At 39.7% G+C, this 22,254-nt stretch overlaps 2 protein-coding genes across 3 annotated transcripts in view; one reads left to right on the forward strand and one right to left on the reverse strand.

Annotated features, from left to right (window-relative positions):
- The window catches only part of GLIS3 (GLIS family zinc finger 3), a 484,272-nt gene that overhangs the window by 403,194 nt on the left and 58,824 nt on the right, over window positions 1–22,254 (forward strand). For both annotated transcript variants that reach the window (XM_011937348.1, XM_011937349.1), the window contains one exon: window positions 7,224–7,368. In XM_011937348.1, the coding sequence (XP_011792738.1) occupies window positions 7,224–7,368 (145 nt within the window). The remainder of the gene's footprint in view (window positions 1–7,223; window positions 7,369–22,254) is intronic.
- Window positions 4,787–7,415, reverse strand: LOC105508471 (uncharacterized protein C9orf70). The gene is made up of 2 exons (XM_011937347.1): window positions 7,100–7,415; window positions 4,787–5,203 (listed from the first exon to the last, which is right to left on the reverse strand). The coding sequence occupies exons 1-2, from the start codon at window positions 7,245–7,247 to the stop codon at window positions 5,061–5,063; spliced, it is 291 nt and encodes a 96-aa protein (XP_011792737.1). The 5' UTR covers window positions 7,248–7,415; the 3' UTR covers window positions 4,787–5,060.

Consider the following 22,254-nt stretch of genomic DNA (forward strand, 5'->3'; position numbering starts at 1 on the left):
TCAGCTCAGAATGCCCAGTCTACAGAGGCCTTCCCTGACCTCCACATCTAAAATAGCATGTGGGGAGCATGTAGATAGAGGTGTGCATCATTCCTACAGAGTCTGACTGAACTCTCTGGAAAGAGTGAGGACCAAAAAAAATGACAGTGGAAGAATGGGAAGAGGAAGAGAAACCAGAGAAGGAAGTCAGAATCAGGAGAAAAGAGTAAAGGGAGGTATCCTCTCTTAGCAAGGAAGGCCTCACATGGCCTGACCTCTGGCAAGGTATCCGCTCTTAGTTCAGTGACTCCCTGGGTCAAGATCATCTCATTCAGGATCAGAAAGTTACCATGACAGTGCCCCCATTCTGAGAACCAGTGGTGATCATCAAGGGAATGGAGACGGGGCCCTGGGACCACTGTGTGTGTGTGCTTAGGATGCAGATGGTGAGGAATGATGAGCACCATGCTTTATTTTTGTCAACTGCAGACATTCATGTTACTAGGCCAGGATGGAACCAGGTGACAAACCTGCAGGGGAGGGGACAGTGAAAACCAAACAGAAGTGGTCCATTCCATTTTATTGCTTCAATCTTTACTCCAACAAAGACCACTTTCCCTAAAGGGCATGGTGTCAGAATATACACAGTGGTGACAAGAGAACATGGCTACCCAGGTTCTTTTCCTCCTAGAACAAGCTCTGAATGACAGGCTTCGGGCTAGAATATAAATAAGTCAGGCCAGGCACGGTGGCTCACGTCTGTAATCCCAGCACTTTGGAAGGCCAAGGCGGGTGGATCACAAGGTCAGGAGATCAAGACCATCCTAGCTAACACGGTGAAACCCTGTCTCTACTAAAAGTACAAAAAAAAAAAAATTAGCCGGGCGTGGTGGCGGGCATCTGTAGTCCCAGCTACTCAGGAGGCTAAGACAGGAGAATGGCGTGAACCCGGGAGGTGGCGCTTGCAGTGAGCCAAGATCGCACCACTGCACTCCAGCCTGGGAGACAGAGCAAGACTCCGTCTCAAAAAAAAAAAAGGAGTCATAAGATGAAGAGAAGTGTGTTAGCCTGTGCAGTGTAGTGTGGTGTGGACACAAGGAGAAAGTTGAGGGTGGGGTATTTTATGAGCCAGTGTAATGTAATGTCTGAGAGCATGATTTGGGATTCTAACACACCGAAATCCAAGCCTGACATTTAGTAGCTGTGTAATTTATTTTAGATTTCTCATCTCTACAATGGAAGTCACAATAGTATGTACCCTATAGAGTTGTGAGGTACACAGTATCCAACACACTGTAGAGATTGGTGTATATTTATTTAATTGAAATGCAGTCTTTAAAAGTGTTTCCTGTTGACTATGCACATCCAGCCCTTTTCTGTGGGATTCAGCTGCATGATGCTCTCTCCTTCTTGACCTGAAACAAACCATCATGTGGTAGTGGTTTTAAAGTGCATTGTAATAGTACTGTATCAGTCGGGGTTCTCCAGAAAAAGAGACTCACCAAGATAAATATCTATATATTATGTGTGTGGGAGTGGGGAGAGAATAATTTCAAGAAATTGGCTTCTGAGATTATGGGGGCTGACAAGTCAGAAATTTGTAGGGCAGGCCAAAAACTCTTGGGCAGGAACTGATGCTGCATTCCAGAAGCAGAATTTATTCTTTTTTTTAAGTGAAACTTTAGTTTCTTTTGCTCTTCAGGCCTTTCACTGATTGGATGAGGCCTGCCCAGATTGTAGGGGATAATCTTCTGTTTTTAAAGTCAACTGACTGTAGATGTTAAGCCTATCAACGAAATTCCTTCACAGTATAGCAGTCACACACCTAGATGAGTGATTGAATAACTGGATACTAAAGTCTAGCACGTTAACACCTAAAACCAACCATCACAGTAGTCACACCTCACAGCTCATATGGGCTCTCAAAGAAGGGGAGACGAAGTGCCTATGAGACTGTGGGCATTTACGGTGGAGCCCCTGTAAGAGTTTCCTATTGCACCAAGACCAAGAGCCTTACTGGGGGCTGCAGGGTGACCTCAGACCTCATTTCTTACTTCTATCTCAGTGTTACACCCCAACCCAGCCATGCTGACCTCCTTGAAATTCCCTCCTTCTGGAACTCTCTTCCTCTTCATCCTTAGCTAATTTCTCCAACTCCTCAAGTCTTTCCTCAAATATCTCTTCTCAAAAAGGTCAAAATTCTCCCCATCACTCCCAATCTCATCTACCTTTATCTTCTTTTTGCTTTTTCCATAGCACTTGCCACCTTCTCTACAATTTACTTAATTTACTGCTTATTATCTGACTTCTCTAGAATGTAAACTTCTCTGAATGAGTCTTTGTTTTGATTGCTATTGTATTTCCGGCCCCTAGAACAGTGCCTGGCATATGGTTGAGGCCCAAGAAATATTTGTTCGACAAATGAATGAGAAGGATAAATCAGGGCAGAGCCACTTTGGAACCAATGGAGTGTGGTTAGGGCAGCTGAGCTGAATGATTCCAGGAACGCCGTTCACATAGATTACGATGTGAACAAAGGTCCTTGGTGTCATGCAACACAGCAGTCCTTTGAAATAGGTGAATGGAAAATCAGTGGTTTCAAATTCCACTTTTTTCTGCAAAGAGCAGTCAAGACTTTGTAAAGGGCAAGTCCTCTGCTCTCTGCTAAGAGCAGGTAATAAACTAGATTGCAATTTTTTAACCTTTTTTATCCCTGTGAAAGAAAATACAATCCAAGTTGTTTTTAAGAAATGAGCCTCATTTAACCATTTATTATTATGAGGTCTGAAGAAAGTCAGATGTGTTATATAGGAAATTTAATAGTTTTTTTGTGTGTGTATGGCCCTAGGCTTAATGGTTACTTCTCACAGGAGATAACGCTAAACTTCTAAGGTCCAGATGTCCCAAGGAGGCATCTTAGAAAATTGCCAAGATATTTTATGATGACAACAAGCTACAAAACATGACATATTCATCCCTGAATAAGTTGGAACTTACCTTCCCAGTATCTCTAAGTCCAGTGACTTGCAGACATTCCTAGGATTTGTAGGTATCCTCTCCTCCTGTGACTTTTCCTAGTATCTGCTAACCGTAGAGGCCCAAGGTCATTACTTCAGAAAGATCTTTATTAGTCACAGCTCATCAAGGAAGATGAGATAACAAGGTTTCTGTTCGTACATTAAAAAAATGCTAGGTTTTTATAATTCGCTGTTTCCACAGTTCATTTCCTCTTTCCATAACCAGACAAATCTTAGTTTCTCCTCATAAAATTTCTTAGAGACTAGTGGCTCCAAAATTGTAATCCCCAGACCAATAGAAGCATCATCACCTGGGAACTTAGAAATGCATCACAGACCTACTGAATCAGCAGCTTTGGGTTGGGACACTGCAGGTGATTCTGATACATCCCCAAGATTGGGAACCACAGGTGAAGACACTCCCTCCTGTCCTTGAAAAATTTCCCTCTATCTTCTTTAACTATTCCTAACAGCTAAGAAGATGTTGGTGGCAACAGAGCAAGACTCTATCTCAAAAAAAAAAAAAAAAAAAAAAAAAACAGATGTTGGTAAAATATACATTATGCAGATTTTTAAAAATAAATAGTTGGGCTTCTTATTCCAAATATAAAACTATGTTACATTGAAAGACACCCCACCCAAGAGATTCTGTTGTATACCTCCTGCCTCACCCTTTAGATCATTCCTGTACTAGAGAATGCTTAAAAACCGTAAGGGATCTGAAAGCCCCTTTCCTAGTCTGAAGATCTGGGAGGGATACTACACTTCTATATCATGACTGCATTTCTATGCATATGGCTCTCCTTTGGAAATTTTACTTAAGGTTCCTAAGCTTGTTCAATTTAAGAAGCCCTTTCTAGAACCATGCCTAATCCCAGAAAAAACCAAATTAACTCTCACCACAAAGTTGTATGGACTCACACTGTTGGAAAACATGAATATTCAGTGAAGCTAAGAAAGAATTGCCTGCCTTTGATGCCAAGAGTAACCCTAGCCATGAAATTCCTTGCAAAGACCTCATTGGTACTGATAACTGTAAAACCCTAGAGTAGTTGGTAATAGAAAGCAGAGAAGCATCCATGTCTGCCCTTAGTAAAACATGTGGACCCCAGATCATATTTTAATGATGGAAGATAAATTAAAAGTGATCACCAGAACTCATTCTAAACCTTGAAATTTTTTTTCCAGTTTTTCTTACACACCATGTGTTAGGTTAGTACCAAAATAACAAACATACCTTCCAAAGGTCCTGAAAGAGTTAGGCACTAATACAGACAGTCCTGGTCAGAGATTGCAATGTGCCACAGCTGAGGAAATTAAAACAAAGTTATGTCTCAGTCACTACCTGTGTTAAATGTCCCTTCCTTACGTTTAGGGTCACTATGCCACTTTCATATTCTTGGGCTAAGATCTGGGCATCTGTTTGTCTCTTTATGAAGCTTTCTGAGACCCAGGAAATACTTCTTTCTAAATAGTAACTTACTGGTGTATGTGTGTGTGTGTCTTTCTTTCTGATCAGAATTTGGTCATTGTCATTGCCAGCGGTGTGCTGGTAATATTTAGCAACCAGCTCTTTAGATGAAAAAGCCTATTTGTAGAATTGCCAATTTCCATGGTGTAAATACTTTCACTATGACTGATTTCAAGCTATCAGTCTGTCATCATTGCATGGAAGGTTTGGAAAAGATGCACAAAATTAACACCTCAGATTGGTGCAATCATTGGAATGTAGAAAATTTGGAAAGTGTTATGCGTGCGCCTAATTGAAGAGACTACCCAAACAGGCTAAATGTGAGCAGTAAGGCTGTTTCTTCACTTGGGTGCGAGTGGGCTGAGTCTGTAAAGGGAGTCAGTGAAGGGTGGTGGGAGTGGAACTGGCTTTATAGGTTTGGGATAGGTAGTGGGAAGTTACAGTTAGGGGCAGTTTTTTCAGGCAGGGGAAGAATGTCACAAGGTGCATAGTCACGAGGTGGAGGGAGGTCGCAAGGCATAATATCACAAGGTCGATTGATTCTTTAGGGTAGGGCAGGAACATATCCGAATGGTGGAATGTTGCAGGGTCGGTTAATCAGTGAAGGCAGGAACTAGCTGTTTCTTATTCTTTAGTGGTTCTCCTGTTGCTCCAGGCTTTGTGACTCCAGGAGGCCTGTACATGTGGGTCACAGGGGTCACAATGGCTCCACCATGGTGTAGGCCATTCAGAGGACCTTACAGAAAGCAGAATAAAGGATTTTAAAAAAGGGAAGGAAATAAGTTTGTAATAGTGCTACTGAAAGCAAAACTCAGTTTTAATGTTCAATTACATTACTTTCTGATATTTTATCTATGTATTTTTATGTAATTATCATTTTGTGTATATATATATAAAACTTTGAGTTTTGCTTTTATATTCATAAATATCATTTTAATGGTTACATAATATTCCATCAAATTGAGGTAAAATCATTGATTGGCCCTACTTGTAGACATTTAAGACATTTTTAAGTTACATTTTCTGATTAGGTATTGCTATACATAATGCTATTTATTATTATATATATGTGTGTGTTTTGGGGGGGTAAAAATCTTCTTTAAAATTTCTGGCTATTTCCTTAAGACAAGTCCTAGAATCAAATTATTTGAATTCTGGACCTTGAAAAAAATATTCCCACATACCATCTAGACTGTAGCAATATTCACTCCTATGAACAGTGTGAACAATGCCTCTCTCATTGTACCTTCACTACTACTATTTTTTTTTTTTTGATGTTTTTGATAATTCAGCAAGTAAAAAGACATTTTAACATTGCACTTCTTTGCAAGTGTGCCAAACATTTTTCACATTTATTGTCATTTCTGTTTCTCCTTTTTTTCTTTTTTAATAGTTTTGGTTCATGTCAAAGCTTTATCCAACATCTCCTTCCCATTTCCACCTCCCCACCTTTCATCCCTAGTTTCATCTTCTATTTCTCTTCCCCAGGCCCCAGGCCCCACGCTCACCCTACTTGACCCTTACTTCTCCCTACAACATCCAGACACACCGCAGGATAGGCAGGTTCTTCCCCCATAGGTCTGCACAGCTTATTCCTCACTTCTTTCAAAGCTTTTTATGAATGCCATCTCCAAGAGGCTTTCCTTGATCCCCTATCTAAAGTCGCCATCCCTTACTCCTACTCACTGTCTCGCTTCTCTGCATCACTTTTCTCCATAGCATTTATCACCATCTGAGGTTGTATATATTTTATTTGTTCATCATCTGCTTCCCCATCTAGAGTCTAACTTTGACAAAAGCAGTCAGCATTCCTAGGGTCTAGAGAAGTATGTAACAAACACTCAATAAATATTTGTTGACTGCATAAGCATACTCTAGCTCTATATCTAAAGGTTTAGTCTTGTCTTTATAAAATCAATTTATACACGCACTCTGTAAATACCAAAGATGATTACCATTTGCAATATTTGTAACAAATATATTTCTAAATTGCTTTTAAGGTATTATGTTTTTGTACAAGCAGGACGTTAATATTTTTATGTCACTGAATCTTACATTGTGTTTTTTTCCATTTCAATTACACTTAAAAAATTCTTATTCATTAAAAGATCAACTTTTCACCTACAGTTTATTTTAGCATTTTTTATTGTTTGACTTTTTTTACATGTAACTCTTTGATGTATAAGATTTAAATTGTTCTGTTTTTATGTAACTTACTGTTGGAGTTTTGTTGCTGTTAATCACACTGTTTTATCTTTGAATCATGTTCCATAATATTTTAAAATTTAACCTGAGTATTTTGCCTTCATGAAAAATCTATAGGAGTTAAATCTCAATGGGCATTTCTTAATCATCTCTGGGATGTTTTCATGACAGTGTTTCTATTTTAAAAGCACTTTCCAAGATGGATTAAGTCTACTTGAGTTTGTTGTTGTTATCGTTATAAGTTCTGATAAGATATAGAACAAATAAAAGGAAGTATAATAGGAAGTTGAGTTCCCATAAGTGGAAATATCAAGGACTGAAGTCAAATCCGCCTCTAGCCACATTTTTCCGGAAGCTCTTGCCAGGTGTTATTAGGGTTGGAGAACTGACCCTTTTATTGACACTCTGTTAAGACTCTGTGCCTTACCCGTAGTTGCTACTTGATAAATTTTTGTGGGTTGAGTTGCACTGATAGAGCATGATGCCTTCCCAGGAAAATATTCCAAGGACCAGCTTTCCTTATCAATGTCTCTTCCGTTTTCTCCCCTTAGTTGCGGTCCAGCACAGAGCTCCATCCAGACCTGCTCACGGATTGCCTCAGCGTGCAACCCCTGCAGCCAGCCACTTCCCCTAGAGATGCTGCTGCTGAAGGGACCGTGGGACGCTCCCCAGGACCTGGGCCTGACCTCTATTCAGGTAAAGACAGCAAAGGCAGAGCCAACCACAGCTACCCTTCTTTAGGCCTTTTATTCTGGTTGAAAGGAATGCTCCCGTGACAAAAAATTTTCCTAAGATCATCTGTGTTGTTCTTTATCAATGGGCTGCAAATTGCTCTCCACCCCTTCTGATTCCTGAGCTAGGTGTGGCAGCAGATTGTTTTTTCTCATAAAGAAATAAAATAAAATAATGCATTACCTCTTTTAGTTGTGGACTTCTGCCAGAAATTCAGTGCACCCAACCCTCACAGATATGTTAAATTTACTCACTTGATTTAGAGTCGAGGAAATGTTTCCTCCTTAAGCAGGTAGCAGGCTGCATGTGGATTTCTTAATGAAACAGTTGTCATCTTTATGTTTTAAAAGGAAGCCCCAGGTCTCTAAGGAAATTTTCACAACAGCAGACCAACTTGTAAGAATGTTCATTTATGTTTGCCAACCGTTGTGGGAAAGGAGATGGGATGACACTCCCAAACCAGCTTGCATCACCTAGGTTTGAATAATAGGTGACTATATTTGGAAAATTACATGTATGTAGTAAAAAACAAAAAAAAAATAAGAAGAGATTAATATGCCATAAGGAAGTTATTTTTCTTTTACTCAGCCTGGATTTTTATGCATTTTCTACTCTCTGTAATGGTGATACACTTATGCAAACATAATTAGTGATTGTCCTTACATATGGAACATTCTTACAGTCATGCTATGAAGATGGAAAAAAAGATTTACCAGCTTCACATTCCAGACAATGAGAATTTTCTATTTTCTGTGGGTTGCAGATACCACCCCCACCCCCATCTGATTCCAGAGCCAGGTTTGGCAGCAGACTGTTTTTTTCTTTTGAAAAGTATGAATAAGCCATTATAATTTAAAATTTACAGATGCATTGCAGTGGAATGGGAGAAAGACATCCTTGTATAACATTTTAAACTTGACAGTTCCCAGTTGATTCAGATGCAGGGAGAAAAGGCAGTAAGCAAGTATTTCGAGAGCATCAGTCATCAAAACTGGGCCTTAATAATGGCCCATTGGACCTTTATCAGTTGCTTTAAGCACTTACTGTTAGGGACAACATAGCCTCTGCTTTTTGAGACACAGGGAGATGAGATTAAGAAGCGTTGACCAGTCTTACAGAGGTTTCAGGTACGGATGCATATACACACATCAAATATATCAATGTGCAATGTTACCAACACATACATAAATATTTTGTATTAGATATATATATATGAAAAAGCATGACTAGCTTTTGTTTTTGTATGCCTGATTTGTTCAATATTTGATATATAAACATTTATTTCAGCACGTTAAATTAACAAACAATTTTAAGCAGCCTGTAAAGCATTCCCCTACTACTTCAGTTCATAAATCTATGATCTTACTAAGACCTGGAACCCAGTAGTCAACAGTCAACGCTAACCAGAAATGACTGAAAAATGGTCTAACATCCAATATAAACGGTTTCTAGTGATGGGCTGGTCTGGCTATACTGAAACCTCTCGGCAATGGGTTTGGGAAGCAATGCTCTCCATATCTATGGGAAACATTAGCACCTTTGTTGTATGTAGCATACAGCATATGGCTCATTTTCCAAACCATCACATTTGTCTTGGTGTCTGTTTTTATGTGTCTGGTAGTGTTTTTAAAGTTTTAGAGTTTTAAATATTTTAAGGTTCAGCTTGAAATGTTTTTGTCATTCCAAGCAAATGTCCACTTTTTGGTCCATGACTCTTTTCTATATTTGGTCCTCAAAAAGATGTTGAGCTCTGGAATTTGAGCCTCCGGCTGTGGTAAGTTTGCCTCCTAAGGGGCAAGGATATCTAAGTTGCTCCAGCCATCAGTGGAGTGTCTTCAGGTTGACCCACATTTTCCGTAACTCTGAGAGCACTTGAAACACGTAGATGACCATCTTGCTCAACTTTGTTCCCAGAATTTTACTTCTCCAGGTAGCTTATCACTGTGAAAGTTTACCCCTCTCTACTTCTTTCCTTTTTTTTTTTTTAATTGAGATGGAGTCTCGTTCTGTCAACCAGGCTGGAGTGCAGTGGCACGATCTCAGCTCACTGCAACCTCTACCTTCCAGGTTCAAGCAATTCTCCTGCCTCAGCCTGCCTAGTAGCTGGGATTACAGATGTGCAACCACCACACCTGGGTAATTTTTTATATTTTTTTAGTAGAGACTTAGTTTCACCATGTTGGCCAGACTGGTCTCGAACTCCTGACCTCAGGTGATCCACCCACCTCGGCCTCCCAAAGTGCTAGGATTACAGGCATGAGCCACCGCGCCTGAGCCCTACTTCTTTCCTTATTCCTCCTTCCCTCAGGTATGATTTTGCTTTCTCACTTTCTTCCTTTTAAGAAAATGAATTATGCCTTTTGTTTTGGAGAGTAGGCAACAAACCAAGAGGTAGAATCAGGCAGGGGAATAAATTAGAAAACAAAATTTGTAAGCCTTTCTTTTAAAGTTCTAGAAATGTGCTTGTCAGTGGTACATATTAACATCCGCTGCAAACCTTTGCCCTAGATCTATGGAAAGAAGCCAAACCATGAAAATGCCAAAGGTGCAAAAGGAAACTTCATCAATTAGTTAAATGTAAAGTCTGAAGTGTTAAGACAATTTGATGAAGATTAAGACTTGGCTAAATAGCAAAAGTACTTGGAGTTATTCCCTTTTATGTTCTATTATACAAAATCAAGAAAATATTTGTTTAATGATTGTCAGTCACTTCTACCTTTAAGTGCTAGTAAATTAATTTATCACAAAAATATTTTGATGGAAACCCATTGAGTATGTATGAGCGTAGAATAGGAGGCAGTAAAATTTGCCTTTGAATACCGTAATCTTTCAGAAGCCACACTGATTGAGGACTTGTGGTGTGCAGAAGTCATGGTTTTGCAATGGAAATTCTTGTCAAGTATATTATGCTTGATAACATTCTAAGAGAAGGATAGTTTGCATAGCATGAAGATGAACAGGGAAGATAGCAGTTCTGGAACATACCAGTCTTGCACATCTCCTGAAGTGTTGCCTTCCCTCATTGAAAGAAACTTGTCAGGTTGAAAATACAGAGCTTGATTGGAAAGGATTGCCTGCAAATACTTTTATTTCTGTGAAAGATAATAGTGTCCCAGGTTAAAGTAGCCAAATATCACTTGAGGCCATGCTGAGGATGACTTTAATAAAATTAAAGTGTTTACTTGTCCACTATTCTGAAAATCCCAGGGCTCTCCAAGCCTGCTTCTGAGCTAACCTGAGAGCAATGTTGTAACCTAACAGGAAGGCCAAGGCAGCAATGAGCAGGCCTCAAGGATGGCTCATTTATATTTCTTTGCCCTTTCGTTCAAAGGTTCTGTGTTCCATATAATAATGCCCCAGGCCAGGCCTGTAAATTTAGGTGATTTATCTGATAATCTAAGAGGGACTATTTCATAGGCTGTAGATCGAAGTGGGAATGCCACTTTCAAGGCTTAGTACTTGTATAGATCTTCTGGTGAACACCTGTGATGAACTAGTGATATATAGAAGCCCACACTTGGTGAGTCTGAGATATCATGGACAGTGTAGACCAGTGCCTGGTCTTGGCAGGGAGTCCATTTATTAACAGTGAATGCTGTATGGAAGATGATCTGTCCCATGAGTGATCACAAAAATTATGGCTCCTTTCAAACAGAAGCTGTACTACAGATTCAGTAAAACATGACCTTAGCAAATGACCTAAGCCATGAAGACATCATAGAGGCCAGTGTGGTTGAGATGTTTGAGTCCCACAGAAACTACTCATCAAGGATGAGCTAACACAGCTGGAACAAGAGAAATCTACAAGAAGAAGGGAATTTTATTGATTCCAATTGTATTGGGTGATAAAACAATTGTTATGTTTAGAACTTACAAGTCCTGTTGAATTATCCAAATTTTGAATGTAACCTTAGATTTTTCCGAAAAAAAATAGGTGTTTTTTTTTCCAGATAATATAGGGAAATGTAGAAGGAAAAAGACTTTTTTTGGAGCAGGATTATTTGAAGTCACATGTTGTTCTCTTCCCTCTACCCTCCTGACTGGGAGGTGATGGCTTCTCTCTTACAATATTATTACTTTTTATAATAAATAACACCATATAAAAATCTATACAGGATTTAACATAAATTTGTGAAATAGTTAATATTTCATTTTAATGTAATTTTGTGGTATATGTTTTAGTACGTTTTCTACATTCTTAAATTGGGTATATTTGCTGTCGTGGGATGGCTTGCAGAGTTGTGTTAGAAATAATTTTCTGTAAAAGTGTCTCATATACTGTGTTCTCAAAAAATGGTTATTAAGTTAGAGATTTATTAGAGGGTTCTAAACTACCACACACATTTCCCAGTAGGTTAAACTTTATAGGAGAGTTGTGAAGATTAAACAACATAACTATGTAAAAGTCTTTAAAAAGACATAGAGCATTATAAAAATGCATAGTTATTACTTGCATTAACTTCAAAAGCACTGCTTTGCTTGGAATTTACAAAGGTGAAAAAGCAGCAGAACAGTTTTGGAATTGGTCAGAAGGAGGTGGAAACTTGGGGCACAAAAGGGATTTAAAGATAAACATCTGGCAAAGTCTGTGTGAAGCATTCCTTTGAACTGCTATCAAAACCTTGCAGTTTTTGTAACCTCTCTTGCATCTGTGGATGGTCCACCGAGTAAGACTGGAGAATGCTGAGGTCAGGAGCAAGCCTCATACTTCTCTGTTGTAGGCACTGGTCGTTTTAACCTGTTAATTGTGCCCCCCCTAGTCCTGAGCCAGTCCTTCAGTATGCATCAAATCGCCTGGAAATCTTGTGAAAATACAGTTTGCTGGGCCCCACCCCCAGCGTTTCTGATTCAGAAGGTCTGAGTGAATCCCAAGAATCTGAATTTCTGCCAGACATTTCTAACAAGTTCCCAGGTGACACCACCAGGTGCTGCTGGTCTAGGTGCTGCTGCTGGTCAAATGTTTTTCACTCTTTGAAAACCATTGCTCTGGATCATAAAATGTAGGCATATGACTTCTGGGAAAACATGACCTGAATCTTGACTGGGAGGAGTTAGAATTAGAATTGCACTGTAGTGTCTATTTCTGTTTCTCACTACGTAAAACCTATAGGTGGATATTTTGCTTGTCACCCCACAGCAGCGTTATAATGGCACTGCTCATATTTTGATTAAGAAAGAGATCTTATAACCACTCAGCTGAAGAAAATGAAGATTCTGATTCCCAGCCAGCACAGGGCACATTTGCATGTATGCAGCTAATGTTAATGCCTTTATATGTTTGCAGGCTGCTTAATTTGATGCTTCAGTTTTTCATATCCACTTATTCCCTTGTATTCATGTTAGTTTTTCATGCAAGATTAAGCTGAATTACCCAGTTTTACAATATATGCAAGTTTTGCTGTAAAAATATTGTTGTGGGTGGGCAAAAACAATTCCATACCTCATTGAGGAGGAGAGGCAAGTAGTGAGGCTGGGCAGTTATAGCTTTATCCTTATTGGGAAAAGTATTGGTTATTTTTATTATTATTTCTCCTATCGGAAGATGGAGGGTGAGAAGAGGGAGAGGATCAGGAAAAACAACTAGACTTAATACCTGGGCAATGAAATAATCTGTACAGCAAACCCCCATGACACAAGCTTATCTATATAACAAACCTGCACATGTACCCTTATAATTTCACCAGTAATCAACTGGAATATGAGAAGAGAAGGTTGGGTCTATTATACTTTGAGGTGTACCTGAAGCAGGTCTTAAGGGTGGCAAAACAGAGAATTCAGGATAGAATTTCTGAAATGAGAAGCTAATACTTTTTATGGTTAAGAAGTTATAGACCAGACTGCTGAGTCTAAAGTTCTGACTTTCTGCTTCAACTGAATTTACCTTCCAAGGAAAAAAAAACATAGGTGGTTATGTCTCTTTCACGTGAAGAGTAAAGAAAAAAAAAAAAAAACTGTTCATATTCAGGGTGTTTGTAGCCACAGTGAAATTTCATCTTTTTTATACTTGTATGGGTACTGACAATGTTAAGAATAGCAAAGATTCTAAATTAAGGGACATTAATGAATTATAACTTGGATATGACTTGCCATATTTTACAGTAATAAGAGAGCATATTGCAGGCACTGAATAGAGAGAGTATTGTGGAATTTATTCATTCCACACAGCTATCAGCACTGTCCCAGAAGACTGGCTTTTATGGTGTCTTCCTCAATATTGTCATGGGCTGATCTGCCCTGCTCAGGTGCCCTGGCCGTGACTCAAACCATTAACACTGCCTTCACAGCAGGCATTGATTCATCAGAAGTTGCAGCTGCCTTCTTGGAGTCTTAGTTTTTCTACCTAAATTTCCACGCTGCTTTTGCCTTGCTTCCAGAACTCCCTGGTTCTAGCTGTGACCTGGGTTTGCTCCTGAGACTCCAGTCCTGTTCTCTCTAGTGAACTTAGCTGTTCATGTCCTGCTTCTACACTCACTACCCATCAGCTCTGGATTTCAGAGTTGAGTCTTACCCTGGAGTTTCTACTAACACCTAGTCCCACCTTAGGAAGTGAGGGGTCTGTAAGCTTCACTGCAACCTTCTCCTTGGGGACATAGAGAAAGTCCTTATTTCTACCTTCTAGGAGTGAGTGGCTTCAGAAAAGGGAACTCTTCATGATTAAGAAGAAAATGGGATATAGTCTCATCAATGCGCATAGGAATTTGCTCCTCAGGCTGGTTCACAGGGATGTCTATCAAACATTTCTGAGAAGTGGATGTACTTCATGAAAGATGCGATGCATCAGCTACTTTAGAAGATTTTGCAGTTGGGAAAGTAATGATCTAGGATTCATAGTTCTGGAGGACTAAGGCGGTTCAGAGTCATAGCTATACAAAAAGCAAGAATGGACAGTATTTTGTGTCTTTTCTTTTGAGACAGGATCTCACTTTGCCACTCAAGCTAGAGTGCAGTGGTATGATCATAGCTCACTGTAACCTTGAACCCCTGGGCTCAAGTGATCCTCCTGCCTCAACCTTCTGAGTAGCTGAGACTTCAGGTGTGTGCCACCACACCTGGCTAATTTATTTTTTAAATTATTTTGTGTAGAGACAAGGTCTTGCCCAGGCTTATGTCAAACTCCCGGCCTCAGGTTATCCTCCTGCCTTGGTCTCCCAAAGTTCTGAGATTACAAGCATGTACCATGGCAGCGCCTTTTTTTTCTTAAATTACATTACTGACTATGTTTTGTACAATCCCTGTGATCATCGGTTTAGCCAATCTATGCTCAAATGTAACATTTATAAATGGAAATGATACTTCCTCCTATAACCCAGCTTTTCCTCTTAGTGCGATCAATTGCAGGATTAAATTGCATAAAGAGTTCTTTAAACATAGTAAGTGTTCAGCATCTAGTAGTTGTAATTATTGTTGCTTTTATCTAAATACTATAAAAATACATGCTATATTTCTGAAAATTAGAGAACAGGTGCCACAGATTACCGGTTACCTACCTTCTTGTCCTCCTCTTCTTCCTCCTCCACCTTCTTCTACTTTCTTCTTCTTCTCCTTCTTCCTCCTTCTTCCTTCTTCCTTCCTCCTTCCTCATTCCTCCTTCCTCCTTCCTCCTCCTCCTTCTTCTTCTTCTGGAAAAGTGGAAGCCTAAAATTTTGGGAATATAATCAACATCTTTCAGTAGAATAAAAGAAAACTGTAATATGTTTCTTTACATTTCGTATTCCACTACTTTGCCAGTAGTTCACATGGCATTTTTTAATTAAGGAAATCTACTGCAGCTCTCTAAAGAAAAACAAATTGGGATTACAAACCCATCACTGGGGTGGCAATGCCCCCATATTCACAATGTCAAAATTGTGTATTGATGGTTACTAGGGTTTGGTCATTCAAAAATAGTGTTGTTGTTGTTGTTGTTTTGTTTTGTTTTGTTGGTTTGTTTTGTTAGAGACAGCACACTATGCCAGAAAGAACATGGAGCTAAATCTAAACTCCAATTCCGGTTCTCCAGTCCCTAGATGTTCAGTTTGGGGAGGTTATGTTTCCTTTTCTATAATGATAATAATACTGACTTCATAGGACTGTTACGAAAACTAAATGAGATAGCATAAAAGAGTTTAGGACACTGCCCGGCAGTTGGCAGATGCTCATGTTCTTTTCTCTTTTTTTCTTTCCCTTTTGCTTAAAATCTTAGATAATTACTTGTGAACCAAGTCAATGTCTGTGGCAGTGAATAGAACCCCTTCTATCCGTGTCTTTTATGCTGGGTGCTACTACTTGGTAGTCAGTAACAGATGTGGTGACATAAAGAGTTCCTTCCAAGAAGAATTTAAGTCAAGGTGAGGACTGGCACTTCTGTATTCTAAGGCCCATTTTCTGATCTGCAAATGAGACTTTTTTTGTTGCCATGAAGAGTAGAAGTATGCTTATACTGGTTGTACAGAATGCCATTGCCTGCTTGAGAAATGAATTTAATGAACAGTGAATTTGTGACGGTTAGGCAGGTGGAGAAAAGGAGAAATGGGATTGATGGCCTTGGCCAGTGCAATTTTACACACTCCTTGTTTTGGTATCACTGGGGTGTAGCCCCGGTCCTGAGGTCATTTTGTAAATAGGCTCTTCCAGTCCATGTCATTTATCTCAAAATATACTCTAAGGTGTCTAAAAAAAACTGTTCTTGACTGTTGCTTACCTCAAATTTAGTTTTCATATTTCAAGAACAGTTCCCTAGTCTTTTCATGTGATGGTTCTTAGTAGTTAGCATGCAACAGTTATTACATTGAGAATCAGCAAACTATGGCCCATAGGCCAAATCTGGCCTGCCCCATGTTTTTGCATGACCTGAGAACTAAGGATGGTTTTAGGAGTTTTTAATGTAAAAAAATTTTTTATGTTATTAGCCTTTAGGTGAGAACGGTTGTCTGAAGAATGTGAACATTGCCTCTTGCCTGCAAAGCCTAAAATATTTACTGTCTGCTCCTTTAAAACAAAGGTTTGCCAAGTCCTGTTTTATACTTACATCTGAGACATTCATCAGAATGACTGAGTGAAATCAAGGCATCCATAAAGTGGATTAATTAAAAAGAATTAAAGAGGAGAATGTATTATAAGACAGTTTAGGATCATGTAATACATGCAGGTTTTATCATTTTATTGATCCCCATAATATTTTAGATTTAGCAAATACTTTAGTAGTCTTCTAGTCCATGGGTTTTTGGAGACTTTTTAAGGCCCAATATTTAAAACAGATAATGGCAGAGCTGTTTCCATTGAAGGCATCCAGAACACATGTACCACCCAATACTCGTAGTTCTCCCAGGGCACTATATGGAACCGCAAAAGTAGTGGCCCTCAAATAGAACTATTACTGGTTAAAGTCAACAAATTGCAAGAAGACACCTGCAGAAGCAGCCTGGGCCATTGTGGCAGCACTGACTAATGTGGCTCTCACTTAGGAAGAAGCTGCCGCAGGATGGGTGGGGCTCCATTCTAGTTATGAGGTGCTAAAGGCTGGCAGAGAGATCAGAGGCAGGAGCAGTCCTGGTTTTATTCTGCCCAAGATTTTTTTCCTAGAAAGGAAAGTATCTAGATTCTTGAATATCAAGGATTATGTTTTCGAAAATCTAAGCCTCTCCTAGACATAGAAATTAAAGCCTGAAGTAATGCAAGTAATTGAAATATTGAACTTTAGGGACCCAGCTAGTCACATTCTAACAGAGATATCGCTTGCTTCCTCAAAATATATTTTCTACCAGCAACAAGGATGTTTGAAATAGATATAACTGAAGGCTGAACCCTCCATTCCAGATACAGATAAAATCCTTTAAATAAAAATGATTTGAAGAAAATGTTGTATATGGGCATAAATTCATGACAGCATGTAAGTGCTTTCTAGCATCTATCTTGAGAGTAAAGTAAGCTAGGAGGTGACATGAAGTACCTGATGGCCACATGGAAGAGTGTGGTCAGAGTGTGAAAAAAGGAGGAAAGGGGGTTCTCTGGAGTCATAATGAAACCAGCTTATAGATGCCATTTTGCCCAGGGCTCATGATAATCAAAGCTGTGAGTTCCTCACTATACCATAATTCTCCAGAAGGGCTGTTGTTACTTCATTTTACACATCTAGGAAAGGGAGAGGCTCTCTGAGAGAGTTCAGAGTTGGTAGGTGAACCCTTGACTTTGGCTAGAATAATAGTGCATTAAAAATCAGATTGGCTGTCTATGCTAAAAATCTATTTCCAAGAAGCCTTCACTGTGAAGTGATTTTAGAAGTCACGTGAAAGTAGAGTGGGTGGGATTGTCCCAGCACGCTCTGAAAGGGGGGAAATATATTTTGTGGTTAACATGGTACACAGGTAGGAGATAGTTGAGGGATGAGTGATGAGGAGATTGGGAACCCAATATTTTGTACTGCAACTTTGTTTTTTGTGGCGAAGTAAAACTTTTATTTCCAAAAAAAGGTGAGGGATCTTTCTGTGAGAACTTCCAGGAGTGATTGGCCATGTCTGCCCCATCTTTCTCCTTTTTTTCTGCCTTCCCACTCTGCCTCAGTGAGGGTTAACATAACACACAGACCAGGAGGAAATGACAGATTTCCCACAGGGTAGTCTGAATCGTGTGCTCGTTCCACTTATTTTATTGACTTTCTGTGTAATGAATCCTTTGAGGGTGAGTAGCAGGTAGGTTGGGAGGTGGAGAAAAGACAGAAAAGATAGATTTGAGGTTAGCTGTGTCATGCATTGTTTGGAAAGATCTAAGAGGGCTGTGTGAAAGGTTCGTCCCAGAGAAGTTGATAGAGCTGCCAGATGATGCCATTCTACTGGTAACAAAATGTCTTTGTTCTGAAATGCAGATGTTTCTGGAGCTTTTCCTAACATGAAGTTAATTAGACCTGGTATTTAGGAATGCTTGATGGTACCTTTTGAAATTTATGTGGATGGCATCAGCCATTATCTTCTAGTTGTATTGTAGGGAACTCCAGAAAAGCATATAAGCCTGTATCCCCTTCCAAACACTAACATCCCTTCCCTGGCTATAAATCCAGCTGCATGATGTGGAAATGTAATTGGGCAGCCTACGCAGAAGTTTGGAGCTCATGGGGGAATATCTATTTGTAAGAGAACCTGAATATTCATGTAGCTGTCCAGACATCAATAAATTCTCATTTTGCTTTATTTATTTCTGTTCCCTAGAGAATAGCAGCACACTTAAGCTCAAAGTTAATAGGCATGTTCTACAGAGCCTTGCCCTCACTTACCTTAATAGAATGTCTCCCTAACACACTTGTTTATCCATTGCCAGGTAGCTCTCCCATCAGGTGACATGAGTATGTTTTCTTTGTCTTCGTGTACCGGAGACAGTTGCCAATGTTTGCTATCAATTAGCTTGGGGTAGCATGTCAAGGATGTACGGGTGGTGTCATTTTAGTCTGACAGTCACCCGATCCATTTGAGAAGGGATTGTTTCATTATCCTCTTATCAGGGCTGCTGGATAATGATACTCTATCCCGCAAAGTGGGAAGGAAAAAAAAGACAGGCAGAAATAATAGATTTTTAGGGATTGGCAATATTGAAAGTATTCATGCCAGAAGGAGAAGGGAAAGATTAGAGAGATGACTGTGCAAATCCTTAAGAAGCTACTTTTTCCTAATACAGGTAGAATATGGAATGATGCCCTTCCTGATGCAGAGGCAGGGGAAGGGGGGAAATGCTCAGACATTAAGAAGAAAGAAAAAAGAAAACTAGTTCCTTCTACTCATTGTCAGCAAGGCTAAGATTAGCTGAGGCCTCTCTCCTGTTCTCCAATTAACCTCAATACCAAATGCAACCTTCCAAGTGACCCTGACAGGGTATTTTCCTTGCTAGAAATCTGCTTCTGGTTTGTGAATTTAGGTTCAGAGAGCATTTTTCATTGAAGGACAACACAGTTAAATTGCTCCAAGGTGAAATGAAAAAAAAAAAAAAAACACAGAAGATATCAGACCCTGTATTTTCACTATTGGGGGCCAAAACCTGAGTCACCCCCAATATTGGTAATTTTCTTCAGAATGCCTGAAGGGAAAGTCTTTCTTGAATCCTGAAAATTCTGGATCTTTATGCTCTTGGAGAAACAAACAAAAAGAAGTGCTGAAAGTGTAAAAATACTTCAAGATAAACTAAGCTTCAAGAGGGACAATTGTGTTGACATTTTAGTAACAGCCCATTTTCGCTCTTTAACGAAGTGCAGTCATGCATGAAAATGACTTGTTATCTTTTAAACTGAAATGCATTATGGGTTGTAACTCAAAGGTGTGTACTACTCTACTCCTGCAAAATAAAGTACATTTTAACCCTTGAGGATTCTTTCATAGGCCCCACTTTATAGCAACTCATATAAAAAAATGGAACAACAAAAAGCTTATTTGAGTATGATGTGTAAACTCTTCTGCATTTTAAAAATAACACCACAGTTTATATTTGTGTGAATTCTTCCATCTGTAGCTTATATAGGAGGTCATACTTTATTCAAGATTTACCATTTGGGAGCAACAGGTACCCTTATCTTTCCCTAGTTCTATTAATAATGGTAATAATTAAAGTAATATAAGTAGCCAAATAATAGCAACAATGGTTTCTTGAGCACTTGACTGGCGTTCAGGCATATGCTAGTGTTTTCTGCTCCTGCTATAATCTTCCTCACAGTCCAGTGAGGTATTATCCTTATTTAAGATGAAGAAACTGAAACCTTAGGCTAAGTGATTTGCCTAGGACACATTGCTAAGGCTAGGATTCAAATTCAGGTCTATCTGTCTCACATTGTGTATGTTTTGTTCTGTTAATAACCACACTGACACTATCTCTATAGCGTGCCCGATTTCTGATGAGGCGGAGGGAATCAGAATTTCTATTGTCCAGTTGTTCCTGAACTTTCCCCAGCTCTCAAATTCTCCAGGGAGAGAGACAAAGAGACAAGATTGAGCTCACCATTCACATGGGGCTTCCCGTTCATTTTAGTGCCTCTGTGAACGCTCATTTACCCTGATGTCATTGATCAGCTTATCTTCTGTGCCTTGACCCTGGAAATACTGCCCAAGAGATGCAATGGTGAGCCAGTACCTCTTCCCATGTTCCAGCCACCAAGCAACTAATGTCATTTGTCAGGATCTCAACATTAGTCTGGCACTACTTACATGTGAATTCGCAGTCTGTAGGTAATACCGGTTCCCCCTTTTCTATAAGAGCAAGCCTTCATGAGGAGCAGCACCATGGCCATAATGCAACCATGAGTGACTCCAGTGCAGATTTACAAAGCAGCTCAGTGGTTGCAGATCCGCACAGTAAACCTCCCCTTGGTGCATTATTGGCAATTGGTGGCCTTTCAGCCCAGAACATCATTCTTGCTTGTGGTAAAGGATGCACATAACTAATTGCTCATGAATAACCCTTCCCTGCCTTTCTTCTTTTCCCAACAGTGGATCAATATGCCTCTGGCAAGTATCTGAAATCTTTATTTGGGAAAAAGCACATTTCCTACCAGCTGTTTGTTTTCTAAACCAAATAATTCAGTTAATTTCTTGCCTGAAATAATTTTTGGAGCTGGAAAACTTCTCTCTTCAATGTTGAATTGCTTTCAGGATGGGCAGAAACAGAAATGGGAATATCCTTTTTGCATTCTAACCCACAGTTTGATGGCTAAAACTACTCATGTGTTGTTTGTGGTGGGGGATTAGTGGCCATTGGCAACAAGCAGCCTTTGCAAACAGAGTGTTCAGGGGCCCTGATACAACACTTCTATGCCTTTTCTTGAATCTGTCTTGCCTTTGGGAGGCAATATAGGGTGGTGGGCAGGGTCATGGGATCTATTAATAAAATCAGGCTTCCCGGGTTTGAATTCCAGCTCCACTATTTGCCCTCCATGTGACCTAGGCCAGGTAACTTAACCAGGAACCAGAATAGGCCTCAAGTTCCTCATCAGTAAACTGGGGAAATGTTTATAAAGAACTTTGCACATTATAAATGCTCAATAAATCTTAACTATTGATTCCAAGGTATCAAGGGGCAGCAAGAAGATGAAATGAAGCTGAGACAGGATCCCCAGCACCTACTACTCAAAGTGTAGTTTCCATACCAGCAGCCTCAGCACCACCAGGGACTTTGATAGTTTGTTAGAAGTTCAGAATCTCAGCACCCCCAAGACTTAGTGAGTCAGAATCTATATTTTACCTTGATGATTTATTTGCACATTAAAGCTTGAGAAGCAGGACTCTTGCTGCTCACATCGTTTTAAACAAGAATTCATATTGGCTGTTTTTAATATACCTTAGCCCAGGTCTTCATTCTTTCCCTCTAAGTTGATGAAAATACTGTTACCAAGCAATGCCTATGGTAGCCTTCCTCCACTCTGGTGATGGCCTGAGACAAGTAATCTTTATTTGGGGATGCTACTAACACTCTTGGCCTCCCTCCATCCACACAATAAATATATTACAGCTGAAGTAACCCCAAGGATTCCCTGTTTATACCCATTAGAAATACAGATTAATAGTGTTCATTTGGACAAAGAGAGAACTGCATACTAACCAAATTAACCTGAGCTATAGGTGCCATCTAGAATGCCCTGGTAGCCGATGAGATGGCACCTGAGAACCACATAGATCAACAGATGCTGCTTTGTTAAAATTATAAAGCTCAACTGAGTTACCTCCACCTACCTCTACTGTAGATGGATGAGAGACTGCAGTGAGCCAGGTCACTAAGAGAGAGAAAGCCCATGGCAGCAGGGAGGCCAGTTCCTGGCCCTGTGATGAAGATGGGTCTCACGTATTCATCTCAAGAACAGGCTTTTATTTCCTTAGGGAGACTACCATCTCTTAATCACAAAAG

Source organism: Colobus angolensis, unplaced genomic scaffold (assembly GCF_000951035.1).
Source record: "Colobus angolensis palliatus isolate OR3802 unplaced genomic scaffold, Cang.pa_1.0 Scaffold162, whole genome shotgun sequence".
NCBI lineage: Eukaryota > Metazoa > Chordata > Mammalia > Primates > Cercopithecidae > Colobus > Colobus angolensis.